At 46.6% G+C, this 19350-nt stretch overlaps 1 protein-coding gene across 1 annotated transcript in view; it reads right to left on the minus strand.

The window, feature by feature from the left end:
* Nucleotides 1–2651: 2651 nt before the first annotated feature.
* Nucleotides 2652–19350, minus strand: part of LOC115898642 (melanoma-associated antigen C1-like) — a 30685-nt gene continuing 13986 nt past the window's right edge. Inside the window, 5 exon segments of the mRNA XM_030933662.1 lie at nucleotides 2652–4284; nucleotides 4286–5654; nucleotides 7530–7976; nucleotides 8110–8299; nucleotides 8479–8587. Of these exon segments, the coding sequence (XP_030789522.1) occupies nucleotides 2955–4284; nucleotides 4286–5654; nucleotides 7530–7976; nucleotides 8110–8299; nucleotides 8479–8587 (3445 nt within the window). The 3' untranslated portion in view covers nucleotides 2652–2954.

The raw sequence follows: 19350 nt of genomic DNA on the forward strand, positions 1-19350 counted from the left end.
CATTCCTGAATTTTATTGATTCTCATTGTCACCTTTCTTCTCTAGGCCTATCTAAATATTTGTCACAGGTTTCTTTTTTATGTTATCTGAATGTTGCGGGAAGTCAGGGACCCCAAACAGAGGGACCGGCTGGAGCCATGGCAAAGGAACATAAATTGTGAAGATTTCATGGGCGTTTATCACTTCCCTAATTATACTCTTAAAATTTCTTATACCTGTCTTACTTTAATCTATTAATCCTGTTATCTTCATAAGCTGAGAATGTACATCACCTCAGGGCCACTGTTATGATTGCATTAACTGTTCAAATTGATAGTAAAACATGTGTGTTTGAACAATATGAAATCAGTGCACCTTGAAAATGAACAGAATAATAGCAATTTTAGGTAACAAAGGAAGACAACCATAAGGTCTGACTGCCTGTGGGGTTGGGAAAAAAGAGCCATATTTTTCTTCTTGCTGAGAGCCTATAAACGAATGTGCAAGTAGGAGAGATATCGCTAAAGTGCAAGTAGGAGAGATATCGCTAAATTCTTTTCCTAGCAAGGAATATTGATATTTAATACTCTGGGAAAGAACTGCATTCCTTGGGGGATGTCTATAAATGGCCGCTCTGGGAGTGTCTGTCCTATGCAGTTGGAATAAGGACTGAGATACGCCCTGGTCTCCTGCAATACCCTCAGGCTTACTAGGGTGGGGAAAAAAAAAACCCACCCTGGTTAAATTTGAGGTCAGACCAGTTCTCTGCTCTGGAACCCTGCTTTCTGTTAAGATGTTTGTCAAGACAATATGTGCACAGCTGAACATAGACCCTTCTCAGGAGTTCCTAATTTTGTCCTTGCCGTGTTTCCTCAGAAGCATTTGACCCTTGTTCTCCTTTTTGCCCTTTGAAGCATGTGATCTTTGTGACCTATTCCCTGCTCATACACCCCCTCCCCTTCTGAAATCCCTAATAAAAACTTGCTAGTTTTGTGGCTCAGGTGGGCATCACGGACCTACCGATATGTGATGTCACCCCTGGTGGCCCAGATGTAAAATTCCTCCCTTTGTACTCTTCCTCTTTATTTCTCAGACTGGCTGACACTTAGGGAAAATAGAACCTACATTGAACTATTGGGGGCGGGTGTGCCTGATATCTGAAAGACATTAGGAAGTGTGAAGAGAAGTGACTAACAGGAAGAAGAGTATGCTCAGGCTGAGAGGAGTGGGGACAGTGTGGGTCTCGATGAATTCAGAATTCAAGTGCCAGCCCAGTCACTTTCTAATCATGTGATGATCATGTGATCGTGGGGTATTTGTCATGAGCTATAAACCTCAGCTTTTTCGTCTGTAAAATGGGTTTGGTAATCCCTGTTCTGTAGAATTGCTGGAATGTATACACTGTGGGCAAAACACCTGGCAGAGAGCTTGGTACACCTTGGAATTTTAATAAAGGGCAGTTGTCATCAATATGATTACAACCCCAAAGTCTACCACTGTCTTTTGAGAAAAATTCAGCTCTTCTTTTTGTTATGCAAAACGACTCACAGAACATCTAGCTGAATATGTCATAGAATATGAACTGAACCAAAAGTTTGGCTTCATAAGTATAACTCAGGACATTTTCTTTCTAAAAGGATATATTGTATCATTCAGGTAAGGAGAGGCTTTCACAGCTGAATGCAACTCAATGACTATAGATTTTGAGTTAAGGACCAACTCCTTTTCGCCTTCCCCACTGATCATCCATCCAAAACACTAGTTTTATTGAAGCTCCACTAAAATCTACACATTGCTTAGACTTGTCCACATTACATTCAAAAGAACCCAATTAAAACTCCTGTCAATGGAATGGGCTTGGGCTCTCCCAGGCCTGGCAAATGAGTGTCAGCCTGGAAGCTTCTGAGCACATCAAGGGATTCTCACCATATTTCTCAGGAAACCTTGCAGATGATGGGCATCAACCACCTAGTCCTTGCACTGTGTTCACGCTCCCCAGTGACAGAGCCACAGGACACCTTCCACGACTTCCCCATGTGGAGACTCCTCTCTGCTTCATCCTCCACCCAGAGCGAACTGCTCAAGTAGTTTTCCATTCCATGCTTTTCTCTCACCTTCTGAGTCTGGGCCCTGCCACCACCCGGCTTCATAACAATCAGCTCCCACAGAAGCACCTGCATTTTCCCAACGCCCAAAACTGCCTGAGCTCAGGGCCTTTTTACTCAAAGCCTCCATCTGGAGTCTCACCTCCCCACTCCTTTTGAAACTTACTCTTTAGATTGTAGAAACAACCTTACCACATTCCTGAAATGGCTTGTGTAGCTACACTCTACCATTTTAGGGGTAGGGATAAGTCTTGTTTTCAATAGTAACTTCACTACTAACAGTAATTTCTATGAGCAAATGCTGATATAATGGTCATCAAATAAATGAGCACTGACACTTTTATTTGTTACATTTTACTTTCTGCTACTTTCTTACATAAGTCAAGCAAACCAGGTATGTATCTTTAGTTTCAAGAACAACAAACTAAAGGGCCTGAGGAAATGCACATATTAACAATCCTTTACTTTGTTCCACTATTTAACTGCAGAGTTCCTTCAGTTTCAAGAAAATTCGTACAGCAATACATTCACCTGTGACACATCACAAAATGGGGCAGAAGGTTTTCCCAATGTGGTGTGTTTGTGTGTGTTTTTGTTTTTACAAAATATCAAACTGTTACTCTTAAACCAGATAAACAGCAATACACGTGTGACTAATATTCGTAAACTGAGATCCTGAAGCTATTTAAACCTGTCATTAATAGGAAAAGCATCTGAAAAATACCCAAAAGGAAAACAGGTAAATCCCGCAACTGCCCCTATGGAACAGAAGTGCAAACAGCACTGTGTTCTCCCCAGCCTCACCCGGGCCCTCCACCACGAAGAAACTCAACTGCCCTCTTCAAACTCAGAGGGAAGAATCTACCGACTTCACTCAGAAGAGAAGCTGGGGGACACGACACTGGGGCTTGCACTGTCTGTGGCAGGGGAGTCATCTGTGGTGTCAATTATGGCCTGGGCTCTCTCTTCCACATCTTTCAAAGCATCCTTGTACGAGGGTGGAAAGGAAATAGGGACGGTATTGTTGAGCATGGCCAAAAACTCGACTACTTTCCTCTTACTGATTTCTGAATGAGCTCTTGGGCCCCAAAGGAATTCGTAACGTGGAGGAGCAGTGTTGGGCACCTCCCGGTACTCTAGGTAACGTTCCTGCACCCAAACTTTAGTGAGGAGCTCCCTGGGCTCCCCAAAGATAAAGTGCTCCCTCCCAGCACGCACCCCTATTCCACTCAGCACATCCCAGATGACCTCCTCAGAGGCACAGGTGCCCTTCATGAAGATGATACTCAGAATAAGAATCAGGAGGTGGTTCGGGGGCATGCCCTGCTCATCACTCAGACTCCCCTCACAGCTGAGCTCTAATGTGTTTACAAAGATGTAGGAGCCGTCAGGGTCCACTTCTCTCAGGGAAATGCCAAAAAGAATCTCTATGAACTCACGGGCTTTCCTGAAGATCATAGGAAAGTAGCCCCTGTACCTGCTGATGACATTCGTCACCATCTCTGCCTTTGTGACAGGCTGCTTCGCTTGATATTTGAGGAGAAGAAACCGCACCGACTCGTCCACCTTTTCATCCAGTGTATAAGTGAACAAGGGCTCGCTCTCTATCAAGGACTCACTGTCTGTCAAGGACTCGCTCTCTAGCAAGGTGTCTGAGGTGCTTGTATCTTCATCTACTGGGCTGCTGGACTCTTCACTGAATGGGCTCAAGGAAGTGGAGGAGGAGGAGGAGCTCACAGCACTCTGGAGAGGAGACTGGGCAGGCCCCTCAGGAGGACTCTGAGGACTCTCAGGGGAACTCTGGGAAAGACTCAATGCAGTGGAGGAGGAGGAGGAGGAGCTCACAGCACTCTGGAGAGGAGGCTGCGCAGGCCCTTCAGGAGGACTCTCAGGAGAACTCTGGGAAAGACTCAATGAAGTGGACGAGAAGGAGCTGACAGGTCTCTGGAGTGGAGACTGGACAGGCCCCTCAGATGGACTCTGAGGACTCTCATGGGGACTCTGCAGAAGACTCGCTAAAGTGTAGGAGAAGGAGCTGAGAGGTTTCTGGAGAGGAGACTGAGCAGGCCCCTCAGGGGGTCTCTGAGGTCTCTCAGGGAAATCCTGGGGAAGACTCAGTGAAGTCGAGGAGGAACAGATAATCACAGGACTCTGGAGAGAAGACTGGGAGTCCTCCCCCTGAGGAGGGGTGTGAGGAAAGCGGAGACAAGGAGACCTCCCACTCAAGAGGACTCTGAGGAATGTAGAGAGGAGACAGGGAATCCTCCCCCTCAGGAGGACTCTGGAAAGGAGACTGGGAGTCCATCCCCTCAGGAGGGCTCTGAGGACTATAGAAAGGAGACTGGGCAGGCCCCTCAGGAGGGCTCTGAGGACTTTCAGAGAAACTCTGGGGAAGGCTCAATGAAGTGGAGGAGGAGTAGATGCTTACAGGACTCTGGAGAGAAGACTGGAAGTCCTCCCCCTGAGGAGGCCTATAAGGAAAATGGAGAGGAGAGAGGGAGTCCTCCCACTGAGGAGGAGTCTGAGGAATATGGAGAGGAGACTGGAAGTCCTCCCCATCAGGAGGACACGTATGAATCTGGAGACGAGACAGACAGTCCTCCCACTCAGGAGGATTCTGAGGAATCTGGAGAGGAGAAAGGGTATTCTCCCACTCAGGAGGACTCTGGAACGGAGACGGGGAGTCCTCCCCCTCAGGAGGACTCTGAGGACTATGGAGAGGGAACTGAGAGTTGTCTCCCTCGGCAGGACTCTGAGGAATCTCGAGAGCAGACTGGGGAAAACCCTCAAAAGTACTTTGAGAACTCTCAGGGGAACTCTGGAAAACACTCAGTAAAGGGGAGGAGGAGGAGCTCACAGGAATCTGGAGAGGAGACTGGGGAAAACCCTCAAAAGTACTTTGAGAACTCTCAGGGGAACTCTGGAAAACACACAGTAAAGTGGATGAGAAGGAGGAGCTCACAGGAAACTGGGGAGGATACTGGGGAAAACCCTCAAAAGTACTTTGAGAACTCTCAGGGGAACTCTGGAAAACACACAGTAAAGTGGATGAGAAGGAGGAGCTCACAGGAAACTGGGGAGGAGACTGGGGAAAACCCTCAAAAGGACTTTGAGAACTCTCAGGGGAACTCTGGAAAACACACAGTAAAGTGGATGAGAAGGAGTAGCTCACAGGAAACTGGGGAGGAGACTGGGGAAAATCCTCAAAAGGACTTTCAGAACTCTCAGGGGAACTCTGGAAAAGACTCAGTAAAGTGGAGGAGAACAAGGAGCTCGCAGGATTCTGGAGAGGAGACTGGACGTCCTCACCCTCAGGAGCGCTCTGAGAAATCTGGAGAGGAGACTGGACGTCCTCACCCTCAGGAGGGCTCTGAGAAATCTGGAGAGGAGACAGGGAGTCCTCGCCCTCAGGAGGACTCTGAGGATTCTGGAGAGGAGACTGGGAGTCTTTCCCCTCAGGAGGACTCTGGAGAAGACCCGGGGAGTCCTCCCACTCAGGATGACTCAGACGACTCTCAGCGGAACTCTGGAGAAGACGCGGCATCCCAGCAGCAGGCATCTCCTTGTCCCCTGGAGAACACAGAATCAGAGAAGAGGATGAGGATGAGAAGGAAGAAGAGGAGGCAGAGGAGGAGGGGAATAAAAAGTGGAAAGAGGAAGAGAAAATGGAGGAGGCTTCCTCCTCTCCCTCCTCTGGAGGATCCTCTGCATCTACCAACTCCAGTATGAAATTTGGCTTCTGGAAGCCTTGCTCAAAGCTGGGGCATGGAAGGTTTGGAGAGAGAGGCATGATGAATATTGTTCAGGAGCAGCAGGTAAACGTGTGAGCACGAATGGGTATGATGGGATCCCACAGGACTGAGGGACAGAGGGACAGTGCCAGTAGCCTCAGCTGAGAAACTCACCCATGATGGCTCTGATAAAGGCCGGCTTACAGCTCTTCTTCTCTTACGGTGGTGCTCTAGGGCCTCACAGGTCGCCTGTCTTCCTAGGGCCTTTGCCTCCTGGGAACCTGTAGGAGGATGAGAAAGCACCTCAGCGCACAGCTGGCAGGCAGGGTCTGAGGCACCAGGAATGACAGTGGGTGGCTACGGGCTGGGTGCTGCTAGGTCTGCCCTGTTTCTGGGGGTAGGGCCCTTGGTACAGAGTCAGGCTGTGCACTCACCTTGACTCCTGGCAGTGCCTGGGCCTCCTCTGCTGTGGTGCTTTTAGGATGTATGTGTCCCTCACACCCAGGTCTTCAACTCCTGATTCCTGGAGCACCTGCAAGAGGAAGTGAGGGAGACCCTCCAGTTATGACGGCAGCTGGTGCTGGCCAGACTCCCAGAGTCTCACAGTTCTGAGGTTCATGGCCCCCTCAGAATTCAATTAGCATTGTCACATGTTCTCAGACAGGGCCAGGCCCCCACCACTCTGCTGGCCCGAGGCAAAACCTCAGGTGAAATTCCACAGCGCTGAGAGCAGTGGGAGGTAATGAGGTGGCAGCCACCTCCCAGCACTCTACCACGGGGGTGGTCCGGGTGGCCTCACGTCTGTTCTGAGGCACACGTTGCATCCAGAATTGGTGGGTTCTTGGTCTCACTGACTTCAAGAATGAAGCCGCGGACCCTCGTGGTGTTACAGTTCTTAAAGATGGTGTGTCTGGAGTTTGTTCCTTCAGACGTTCAGATGTGTCTGGAGCGTCTTCCTTCTGGTGGGTTGGTGGTCTCGCTGTCAGGAGTGAAGCTGCAGACCTTCACGTTGAGTATTACAGCTCTTGAAGGTGGCGCATCTGGAGTTGTTCCTTCTTCCCCGGGGGGCTTCGTGGTCTGGCTGGCCTCAGGAGTGAAGCTGCAGACCTTCGTGGTGAGTGTTACAGCTCTTAAAGGCGGCGTGGACCCAAAGAGTGAGCAGCAGCAAGATTTATTGTAAAGAGCAAAAGAATAAAGCTTCCACAGTGTGGAAGGGGACCCAGCACTTTGCCACTGCTGGCTTGGGCGGCCTGCTTTCCTTCCCTTATCTGACCCCACCCACATCCTGCTCATTGGTCCACTTTACAGAGAGGGTTTGGTCTATTTTACAGAGTGCTGATTGGTCCGTTTTGACAGAGTGCTGATTGGGGTGTTTACAATCCTTGAGCTACAGCCAGAGTGCTAGACAGAAAAGTTCTCCAAGTTCCCACTAGGTTAGCTAAATACAGAGTACCAATTGGTGTATTTACAAACCTTGAGCTAGACACAGAGTACTGACTGATGTATTTACAAACCCTGAGCTAGAGACAGAGTGCTGATTGGTGTATTTACAATCCCTTAGCTAGACATAAAGGTTCTCCAAGTCCCCACTAGACTCAGGAGCCCAGCTGGCTTCACCTAGTGGCTCCTGCACTGGGGCTGCAGGTGGAGCTGCCCGCCAGTCCCGAGTGGTGCCTGCAATCCTCAGGCTTGGGCAGTCAATGGGACCAGGCACCATGGAGCAGGCGGCAGCGCCCATTGGGGATGCTCGGGCCACGGGGGAGGCCACCCAGGAAGGGGGGCCCAAACATGGCGGGCTGCAGGTTCCAAGCCCTGCCCTGTGGGGAGGCAGCTGAGGCCTGAGGAGAACTTGAGTGCAGTGCGGCCCGCCGGCACCCTCTGCAGCTGCTGGCCCAGGTGGTAGGCCCCTCACTGCCCTTGGTCGGAGGCTCCAGCTGACCGCTCGGTGTGTGGGTCCCACCGAGCCGGCGCCAGCCGGAACTCGCGCTAGACCGCCAGGGCAGCACGCAGCCAGGGTCCCCACTCACGGCTCTCCCTCCACACCTCCCTGCAAGCAGAAGGAGGCTGCTCTGGCCTCTGCCAGCCCAGAGAGGGGCTCCTACAGTGCCGTGGCGGGCTGAAGGGTTCCTCAAGCGCCGCAGCGTGGACGCAGAGGCCGAGGCTGAGGAGTCACCAAGAGCGAGGGCTGATAGCACGTTGTCACCTCTCAATGTGACCCCTCAGGCCTCACTCTTGTCCCCAGCAGGGCCCGGGAGTCTTCCCTCTGCCAGCTGGAGGCAGCTCCCCATGCTGACTTGCCAGGGGACCCCAGAACAAGGCCTCCCCCTCCCCGTCCCCTACACCCCTCACCCAGCAACGAGAGGGCGGCTGCTCAGCCTGAGCCGACTGGGGCGCTCTAGGAGGGCTGATTTGAGGAGCAGGGTGGGAATCTCCGGGAATCCGTCCTCTGAGGTGGGGGTTCCCCCGGTCCTCCTCAATGTCTTCCTATTTATTCCCTAGAGGGCCGGCACCTCCTCCCTTCCTCTGACGTGAGGACCCGTCCCTCAGCCCTCGGCTACCATCTTCCTTTCCGCGAACTACAAGTCCCACGGCAGGGGTACAGCAAGCCAGGCCAGCTTCTCTCTGTGGTGGGGGGTCCCTCAGTTCTCCCTCGGGGCCCTCACCTTGAAGACTGGATAGGTCCCCTCCGCTGACCTGAGACGAGCCTCGTCACAAAATGCCTCAGGTTCTTCAGCCTCCCAAGATGGACGCCGGAAAGTACATCCGGGAACCCTGCCGGAGATGATCAGGATTGACAGCAGGGCTAGCGTGGGGCGGGGCCTCCTCTCAGAGGAGCAACCAACCCCCTCTTGTCAGCCTCCTTTCCATCCCTTCCTTCCCACCTCCAGGATGTGCTCCAGCCCTTCCTGCTCACTCCCTAAGCCTTGCCGGACTCGTCCCTCCCACCTCCCCAGTCCTTGACACTCACACCCCACCTTTTTCCAGGGCTGACAGCAGGGAGTGGCAGGGTGCAGCCTGCGCCTCCCCTCCGTCTTGGGAGGTCACTGTCCTTCGACAGAGTTCTCTTCTTGTTTCGTGACCAGCCCTGGGGCAACTCCCTCTGTTTAACCGAAGCTGCCTTCCTTAGAAAAAATCTCCCCTCTAGCTGACTCCCAAAGTGGAAGTCAGAAAGTTGTAAATCTGGGGACCCTGATGGGCTCCTCCAGAGCTGGCAGCAGGCACAGGGACAGGACAGGGGGCACTACCAGTCATGGATGTTCCCTTCCTGCCTTCCTGAGAGGCCGTGCCTGGACTCCTGAAACGGCCTGGGCTCCCTGCCTCTGTGCATCTGAGTCTTTCACCTCCGAATAAGCCCCTCCCATCCCTGAGACCTGCAAGGTGCAAGAGAGGTCGAATGACATCCATCCACGGGGGTTATGGCCTCCCAGGCCCCAGGTAGGACTCCGCTGCCCTCCGTCCGAAATAGCGTGGGAAGGACCCTCTGTCTTCCTCTATTCCTGACACAGCCTCCACTCCCTCCCTCTTGTCTCCAGAGACTGTTTTTCACATCAAGGTTCCCATTTCCATGAAACCCGCAAGAGGGACTGGAGCACCCTAGCATCTCTCCCTAACGGCCCTGCCCAAGGCCTCCCAGGAGGAGTGAAAATGGGCTGGTTTTGGGGGGGTCCTCCTGTGTCCATAGTGGGGTAGCTCACCAGTCCGTCCTCTGTATCAGCCTGGGGATGCCTGGAAGGCCCCTGTCATGATGTTCTGCTCTCATGATCTGAACTGAGACTCACCAGAGCACAGCCTTGTCCTCTTTCTCCCCGCTAAGATGTCAGGGGACACCCCTGTGGGTCACCATGCCCCTGGGCCTCCCGGGGATGACAACAGGTGGGGAACTGGTTTCTGTGGATCCTCCTCTTTGTGGGCAAGAAGTCTCTGCAGTTTTCCCTCAGAGGCCTCATCTGACTACTGGCTGCTCCTGGGTCTTCTATCCTTCCCAAGATGACAGTATGACCCAGGGACAAAAATAATGTGACTTTATCCTGAAGAAAACTGAAAATCTCTACCTCACCATGGTGATCAAATTAACATCATTAATGACAAATTGTGTTGGTACTCTGTGCCGTCGGTATGATATGATAAGAATGGCACTTCACTTCTCTGTTCATCTTCCAAGAAAACATAACCTACATCAAATCATTAAAAAAAATCAGATAATTCCCAATCAAAGGCTATTTACCAAAATACCTGACCATACATCTCCAAACTGTCAGTGTTTTCAAAAGCAAGAGAAGTCTCAGTGAACTGGCACAGCCAAAGGGCATTGAAAGAGACATGGTGAATAAATGTAATGGAGTATCCTCAGGGGATCCTGGGACAGAAAATAAATTTTCGTGACAAGGAGATAAATGTGAATAAGTATGTTTGTTAATAAACAAAGGATGTTTGCATATCACTATTGGTTCATTAGTTTTAGGAAACCTTACCAAGGTAAGATGTTAATAACAGGGTGAATAGATTATGGGACATAAAAGAATGTTCTTGAACATTGCATCAATTTTCTTTTAAATCTAAAATTATTCTAAAATAAAATAACGTGAAAAAAATGTGATCAAACTAGATAAAAGATATGTATGCAAAACCTGTATCAGATATGCCTTCTAAATATTTTCAATATTGAAAGTAGAAGTTTGAACTTGGGACTTAACCTAGAGTTTCTGCTACAAGTATTTCTACTACTCTTTATACTAGAGGTAGTGGTAAATGTTGTAAAGCAAAGAGGAATAAATGAAAGGAATGAGGATTGGCTAGTTGGAAACCAAACTTCTGTGATTAATGGATGACATTACTGAGCACGAAAAGAATCCAAAAGAACTAAAGATAATTTACTCAATTTATAAGAGTATATCAGTTTTCTAGTATAAGGTCAGTATTCAAACGAACATCCACTAAGAAAAATACTTAACCAAAAATCCATCCATCTAAGAAAAATACTTAACCAAAAATAATAATTTTACAGATGAAAATATTAAAATGTTTTTAAGAGTATTAATGAAGACTCACATAAATATAAACTAAAAAATAATTCATAGGCATGAAGATTCAATTTTTTAAATGTGTTAGTTCTTCCAAAAAATAGAGGAAAATATAGAATAATTGAAATCCCAAATCAAAACAAGCGAATGGCTTTGGACATGTATGAGTCACCTGATTCTAAATATAAAGACATGCAAGTGGTCAAGCATAGTCAATACACTCTTGAAAAACAGGAATTAGTCTACCCGACAGTAAGAATTACAAAGAAGCTAATGTGATGAAGAGTTTTAGATTCAGGTGCAGGGGTTGGTTGATAGACCAATGAAACTGAATGGACAGTCCTGAAAAACAAAAGCAAAAAAAAAAAAACCTGTGCACATGCATTCTTACCTGATTAAAAAAAAATTCAGAGCGCGAGCGACACAGAAGACCGGTGATTTCTGCATTTTCAACTGAGGTACTGGGGTCATCTCACTAGGGAGTGCCGGACAATCGGTGCTGGTCAGCTGCTGCAGCCTGACCAGCGAGAGCTGAAGCAGGGCGAGGCATCGCCTCACCTGGAAGCGCAAGGGGGAAGGGGGATCCGTTTTCCTAGCCAGGGGAACTGAGACACACAACACCTGGAAAATCGGGTAACTCCCACCCCAATACTGCGCTGTAAGCATACAGGCATTCCAGGAGAATATATCCCACACCTGGCCGGGAGGGTCCCACGCCCACGAAGCCTCCCTCACTGCTAACACAGCAGTCTGCCGCGATCTATCCGCAAGGCAGCAGCGAGGCTGGGGGAGGGGCGCCCGCCATTGCTGAGGCTTAAGTAGGTAAACAAAGCCGCTGGGAAGCTCGAACTGGGTGGAGCTCACAGCAGCTCAAGGAAGCCTGCCTGTCTCTGTAGTCTCCACCTCTGGGGACAGCGCACAGCTGAAGACCAACAGGGGAAGTAGCGGGAGCCGGTGCAGACGCGAACGACTCTGTCTGACAGCTTTGGGGAGAGCCGCGGATCTCCCAACGCGGAGGTTGAGATCTGAGAACGGACAGACTGCCTGCTCAGGTGTGTCCCTGACCCCTGAGTAGCCTAGCTGGGAGAAATCCCCCACTAGGGGCAGTCTGACACCCCACACCTCACAGGGTGGAGTACACCCCTGAGAGGACACTTCCAAAGGAAGAATCAGACAGGTACACTCGCTGTTCAGCAATATTCTATCTTCGGCAACCTCTGCTGCTGATACCCAGGCAAACAGGGTCTGGAGTGGACCTCAAGCAATCTCCAACAGACCAACAGAGAGTCCTTCTGACTGTCAGAAGGAAAACTATCAAACAGGAAGGACACCTATACCAAAACCCCATCAGTTCGTCACCACCATCAAAGACCAGAGACAGATAAAACCACAAAGATGGGGAAGAAGCAGGGCAGAAAAGCTGGAAATTCAAAAAATAAGAGCGCATCTCCCCCTGCAAAGGAGCGCAGCCCATCACCAGCAACGGATCAAAGCTGGTCAGAGAATGACTTGGACGAGAGGAGAGAAGAAGGCTTCAGTCCATCAAACTTATCAGAGCTAAAGGAGGAATTACGTACCCAGCGCAAAGAAACTAAAAATCTTGAAAAAAGAGTGGAAGAATTGACAGCTAGACTCATTAATGCAGAGAAGATCATAAACGAAATGACAGAGATGAAAACCATGACACGAGAAATACGTGACAAATGCACAAGCTTCAGTAACCGACTCGATCAACTGGAAGAAAGAGTATCAGCGATTGAAGATCAAATGAATGAAATGAAGCGAGAAGAGAAACCAAAAGAAAAAAGAAGAAAAAGAAATGAGCAAAGCCTGCAAGAAGTATGGGATTACGTAAAAAGACCAAATCTACGTCTGATTGGGGTGCCTGAAAGTGAGGGGGAAAATGGAACCAAGTTGGAAAACACTCTTCAGGATATCATCCAGGAGAACTTCCCCAACCTAGTAGGGCAGGCCAACATTCAAATTCAGGAAATACAGAGAACGCCACAAAGATACTTCTCCAGAAGAGCAACTCCAAGACACATAATTGCCAGATTCACCAAAGTTGAAATGAAGGAAAAAATCTTAAGGGCAGCCAGAGAGAAAGGTCGGGTCACCCACAAAGGGAAGCCCATCAGACTAACAGCAGATCTCTCGGCAGAAACTCTACAAGCCAGAAGAGAGTGGGGGCCAATATTCAACGTTCTTAAAGAAAAGAATTTTCAACCCAGAATTTCATATCCAGCCAAACTAAGTTTCATAAGTGAAGGAGAAATAAAATCCTTTACAGATAAGCAAATGCTTAGAGATTTTGTCACCACCAGGCCTGCCTTACAAGAGACCCTGAAGGAAGCCCTAAACATGGAAAGGAACAACCGGTACCAGCCATCGCAAAAACTTGGCAAAATGTAAAGACCATCGAGGCTAGGAAGAAACTGCATCAACTAACGAGCAAAATAACCAGTTAATATCATAATGGCAGGATCAAGTTCACACATAACAATATTAACCTTAAATGTTAATGGACTAAATGCTCCAATTAAAAGACACAGACTGGCAAACTGGATAAAGAGTCAAGACCCATCAGTCTGCTGTATTCAGGAGACCCATCTCACATGCAGAGACATACATAGGCTCAAAATAAAGGGATGGAGGAAGATCTACCAAGCAAATGGAGAACAAAAAAAAGCAGGGGTTGCAATCCTAGTCTCTGATAAAACAGACTTTAAACCATCAAAGATCAAAAGAGACAAAGAAGGCCATTACATAATGGTAAAGGGATCAATTCAACAGGAAGAGCTAACTCTCCTAAATATATATGCACCCAATACAGGAGCACCCAGATTCATAAAGCAAGTCCTTAGAGACTTACAAAGAGACTTAGACTCCCATACAATAATAATGGGGGACTTCAACACTCCGCTGTCAACATTAGACAGATCAACGAGACAGAAAGTTAACAAGGATATCCAGGAATTGAACTCATCTCTGCACCAAGCGGACCTAATAGACATCTATAGAACTCTCCACCCCAAATCAACAGAATATACATTCTTCTCAGCACCACATCGCACTTATTCCAAAATTGACCACATAATTGGAAGTAAAGCACTCCTCAGCAAATGTAAAAGAACAGAAATTATAACAAACTGTCTCTCAGACCACAGTGCAATCAAACTAGAACTCAGGACTAAGAAACTCAATCAAAACCGCTCAACTACATGGAAACTGAACAACCTGCTCCTGAATGACTATTGGGTACATAACGAAATGAAAGCGGAAATAAAGATGTTCTTTGATACCAATGAGAACAAAGATACAACATACCAGAATCTCTGGGACACATTTAAAGCAGTGTGTAGAGGGAAATTTATAGCACTAAATGCCCACAAGAGAAAGCAGGAAAGATCTAAAATTGACACTCTAACATCACAATTAGAAGAACTAGAGAGGCAAGAGCAATCACATTCAAAAGCTAGCAGAAGGCAAGAAATAACTAAGATCAGAGCAGAACTGAAGGAGATAGAGACACAAAAAACCCTCCAAAAAATCAATGAATCCAGGAGTTGGTTTTTTGAAAAGATCAACAAAATTGACAGACCGCTAGCAAGGCTAATAAAGAAAAAAAGAGAGAGGAATCAAATAGATGCAATAAAAAATGATAAAGGGGATATCACCACTGACCCCACAGAAATACAAACTACCATCAGAGAATACTATAAACACCTCTACGCAAATCAACTAGAAAATCTAGAAGAAATGGATAATTTCCTGGACACTTACACTCTCCCAAGGCTAAACCAGGAAGAAGTTGAATCCCTGAATAGACCAATAGCAGGCTCTGAAATTGAGGCAACAATTAATAGCCTACCCACCAAAAAAAGTCCAGGACCAGATGGATTCACAGCTGAATTCTACCAGAGGTACAAGGAGGAGCTGGTACCATTCCTTCTGAAACTATTCCAATCAATAGAAAAAGAGGGAATCCTCCCTAACTCATTTTATGAGGCCAACATCATCCTGATACCAAAGCCTGGCAGAGACACAACAAAAAAAGAGAATTTTAGACCAATATCCCTGATGAACATTGATGCAAAAATCCTCAATAAAATACTGGCAAACCGGATTCAGCAGCACATCAAAAAGCTTATCCACCATGATCAAGTGGGCTTCATCCCTGGGATGCAAGGCTGGTTCAACATTCGCAAATCAATAAACGTAATCCAGCATATAAACAGAACCAAAGACAAGAACCACATGATTGTCTCAATAGATGCAGAAAAGGCTTTTGACAAAATTCAACAGCCCTTCATGCTAAAAACGCTCAATAAATTCGGTATTGATGGAACGTACCTCAAAATAATAAGAGCTATTTATGACAAACCCACAGCTAATATCATACTGAATGGGCAAAAACTGGAAAAATTCCCTTTGAAAACTGGCACAAGACAGGGATGCCCTCTCTCACCACTCCTATTCAACATAGTGTTGGAAGTTCTGGCTAGGGCAATCAGGCAAGAGAAAGAAATCAAGGGTATCCAGTTAGGAAAAGAAGAAGTCAAATTGTCCCTGTTTGCAGATGACATGATTGTATATTTAGAAAACCCCATCGTCTCAGCCCAAAATCTCCTTAAGCTGATAAGCAACTTCAGCAAAGTCTCAGGATACAAAATTAATGTGCAAAAATCACAAGCATTCTTATACACCAGCAACAGACAAGCAGAGAGCCAAATCAGGAATGAACTTCCATTCACAATTGCTTCAAAGAGAATAAAATACCTAGGAATCCAGCTTACAAGGGATGTAAAGGACCTCTTCAAGGAGAACTACAAACCACTGCTCAGTGAAATAAAAGAGGACACAAACAAATGGAAGAACATACCATGCTCATGGATAGGAAGAATCAATATCGTGAAAATGGCCATACTCCCCAAGGTTATTTATAGATTCAATGCCATCCCCATCAAGCTACCAATGAGTTTCTTCACAGAATTGGAAAAAACTGCTTTAAAGTTCATATGGAACGAAAAAAGAGCCCGCATTGCCAAGACAATCCTAAGTCAAAAGGACAAAGCTGGAGGCGTCACGCTACCTGACTTCAAACTATACTACAAGGCTACAGTAACCAAAACAGCATGGTACTGGTACCAAAACAGAGATATAGACCAATGGAACAGAACAGAGTCCTCAGAAATAATACCGCACATCTACAGCCATCTGATCTTTGACAAACCTGAGAGAAACAAGAAATGGGGAAAGGATTCCCTATTTAATAAATGGTGCTGGGAAAATTGGCTAGCCATAAGTAGAAAGCTGAAACTGGATCCTTTCCTTACCCCTTATACGAAGATTAATTCAAGATGGATTAGAGACTTAAATGTTAGACCTAATACCATAAAAACCCTAGAAGAAAATCTAGGTAGTACCATTCAGGACATAGGCATGGGCAAGGACTTCATGTCTAAAACACCAAAAGCAACGGCAGCAAAAGCCATAATTGACAAATGGGATCTAATTAAACTAAAGAGCTTTTGCACAGCAAAAGAAACTACCATCAGAGTGAACAGGCAACCTACAGAATGGGAGAAAATTTTTGCAACCTACTCATCTGACAAAGGGCTAATTTCCAGAATCTACAAAGAACTCAAACAAATATACGAGAAAAAAACAAACAACCCCATCAAAAAGTGGGGAAAGGATATGAACAGACATTTCTCAAAAGAAGATATTCATACAGCCAACAGACACATGAAAAAATGCTCATCATCACTGGCCATCAGAGAAATGCAAATCAAAACCACAATGAGATACCATCTCACGCCAGTTAGAATGGCAATCATTAAGAAGTCAGGAAACAACAGGTGTTGGAGAGGATGTGGAGAAATAGGAACACTTTTACACTGTTGGTGGGATTGTAAACTAGTTCAACCATTATGGAAAACAGTATGGCAATTCCTCAAGGATCTAGAACTAGATGTACCATATGACCCAGCCATCCCACTACTGGGTATATACCCAAAGGATTATAAATTAGTCTACTACAAAGACACATGTACACGTATGTTTATTGCGGCACTATTCACAATAGCAAAGACTTGGAATCAACCCAAATGTCCATCTGTGACAGACTGGATTAAGAAAATGTGGCACATATACACCATGGAATACTATGCAGCCATAAAAAAGGATGAGTTTGCGTCCTTTGTAGGGACATGGATGCAGCTGGAAACCATCATTCTTAGCAAACTATCACAAGAAGAGAAAACCAAACACCGCATGTTCTCACTCATAGGTGGGAACTGAACAATGAGATCACTTGGACTCGGGAAGGGGAACATCACACACTGGGGTCTATCATGGGGAGGGGGGAGGGGGGAGGAGGGAGGGATTGCATTGGGGAGTTATACATGATATAAATGATGAATTGATGGGTGCTGACGAGTTGATGGGTGCAGCACACCAACATGGCATAAGTATACATATGTAACAAACCTGCACGTTATGCACATGTACCCTAGAACTTAAAGTATAATAAAAAAAAAAAAAAAAAAAAAAAAAAATTCACAGCTTCAGAGCATGGAACAGCCTTGTTGAAATTGATGTCAGCAGATCAACTGAGTATCCATATAAAAACCCTAATTTAAGTGGAACCCTTCTTCACCCTATACACAAAACTGTTACTAGGAGATTTAAAGCCTACTTTAAAAATACTGTATTCCAAAAAATAAAATAAGAAACTTCAAATATACTTGGACATATATAGAATAATAAATAAGTCTTTGTTTAGATTATTTTTTATGGAGTCAGCAGTAAAAATATATTAGAGCATCAGTAAGGATAGAGGTGAAAGGATTGAAAGAGGCTGGGGATGTTGATCCTGTCAGTAACAGAAGGGAGCAAGATAATATGAGTCAAACGGGAAGGGAGGCAATGGCAGCTCCTTCCATTCCCTTGTCTCAACCAATAGAAGGTCTGGCTACTTTCAAGAGCCTTTTGCTTTCTCAGAGTAGGACTTAGAACTCAACAATGGCTGGAGGAAAGCTGCCTGGAACAATGATGGATTTATTCCCCTTCCTATTAGACCAGTCCTTCTGCTGACCTCTGGAACTCTAGGGATCCGAGAAATACAACACAAGCAGTTCTATTCCAGAAAGTCATGAACAGGGGATGTCGTGTTGATGACAGAAACCTGACCAGGTCCACAAACAGTTTATCGACTTAGAGCCAGTGCCAGCTTGCCCAAATGTGATTGGAGTAGAGGCCTAAGACCCTCTCCATATGGATTGGAGGTCCACATGAAAGGAATTCCAGCTGCTCTTACTCCTGACAGGACCCTCAGAAGGATTCAGGAGCCCTGAGATTCCAAGAGAGGTTGACACGTGATTTTGCCAGATAATTCACTGAGGGTTGGGGTTCTGTCCACCCACTACGGCCAGGATCAACTGAGTCGTTTATGAGCTGACTTCCCTCTTCAGCTCTGGCTCAGTGTCCCAGGGGCAGTGGGCCTCTGCTCATAGCCAGGATTGGTGGATCGTCAAACCTTAGCACTCAAAGTGGAAACCCACAGACAAGGAAGCTCTTCTCCCAGCCTGCGAGGGACCTGGTGGGTAAATTGCAGCTCTGGCCCCCATGTCCTTGGGAATTATCCTCATGGAGCTTTTCTTCTGAGGTCCCAAGAACGGAGCACTTCTTATGGAAGGTGAAAAGAAAATGGCAGCCCATCCTTTTATCTTCTGGTATTGGGAGGAATTCTGTCCAGAAGAGAGAGGGACTAATGATCTTGGGATTGAATCAGTGGGTCAGTGTCAGGGAGCTTTTTAAAGGAGTGAACACAACCCTTCTCTAAACATGCCCCAAATGACTTATCTTCAGGTCCTTTTCCTCACTTTAGTTTCAGCCTTCAGGGAACATGCTGCCTGTGCCAGTGAAGGTTTACCATAGTTGCCATGAATGTAGATTTGTTGATCATGGAGTTGGGGGAGGGGAGGGCATTCCCATAGTTTGTGGAAGAAGTAACATTTACCTGTGTATCAGAGAGGTTATAAAACATACATGAATTCTAACAATAAACCATAAGAACCAAATCATGGCTCGATTTCACTTTTGTTAATAGTAAAAGTGGCAAGATTTGTGTGTGTGTGTGTGTGTGTGTGTGTGTGTGTGTGTGCTGGATGCCTCCATTTCTTTATCTTAACCCCCGTCCAATGCAACAGCATCTTCTGTTCCCTCAACTACTAAAGTTCATTCCAAATCCATCTACTTAGGTCAATCTCTGTTACTACGGCTTTGGGTGAAACTAGCATCTTCTCTCCCCTAGACTATGGCAACAGTTTCCTTATGGTTGCTTCCTTTGTTTATTTTTCTCTTTATCCCTGTAAAATCCATTGTCTCTTCAGCAGCCCATTATTTTTTACAAATTCCAAACCATAGTTAATTTTCTAAGATTACACACATCAGATTTAACTATTATGTAAAGTTATATGCATTGTAACAAATGCATAGAGTCCTGTATGT

Source organism: Rhinopithecus roxellana, chromosome 7 (genome assembly GCF_007565055.1).
Source record: "Rhinopithecus roxellana isolate Shanxi Qingling chromosome 7, ASM756505v1, whole genome shotgun sequence".
Lineage (NCBI taxonomy): Eukaryota > Metazoa > Chordata > Mammalia > Primates > Cercopithecidae > Rhinopithecus > Rhinopithecus roxellana.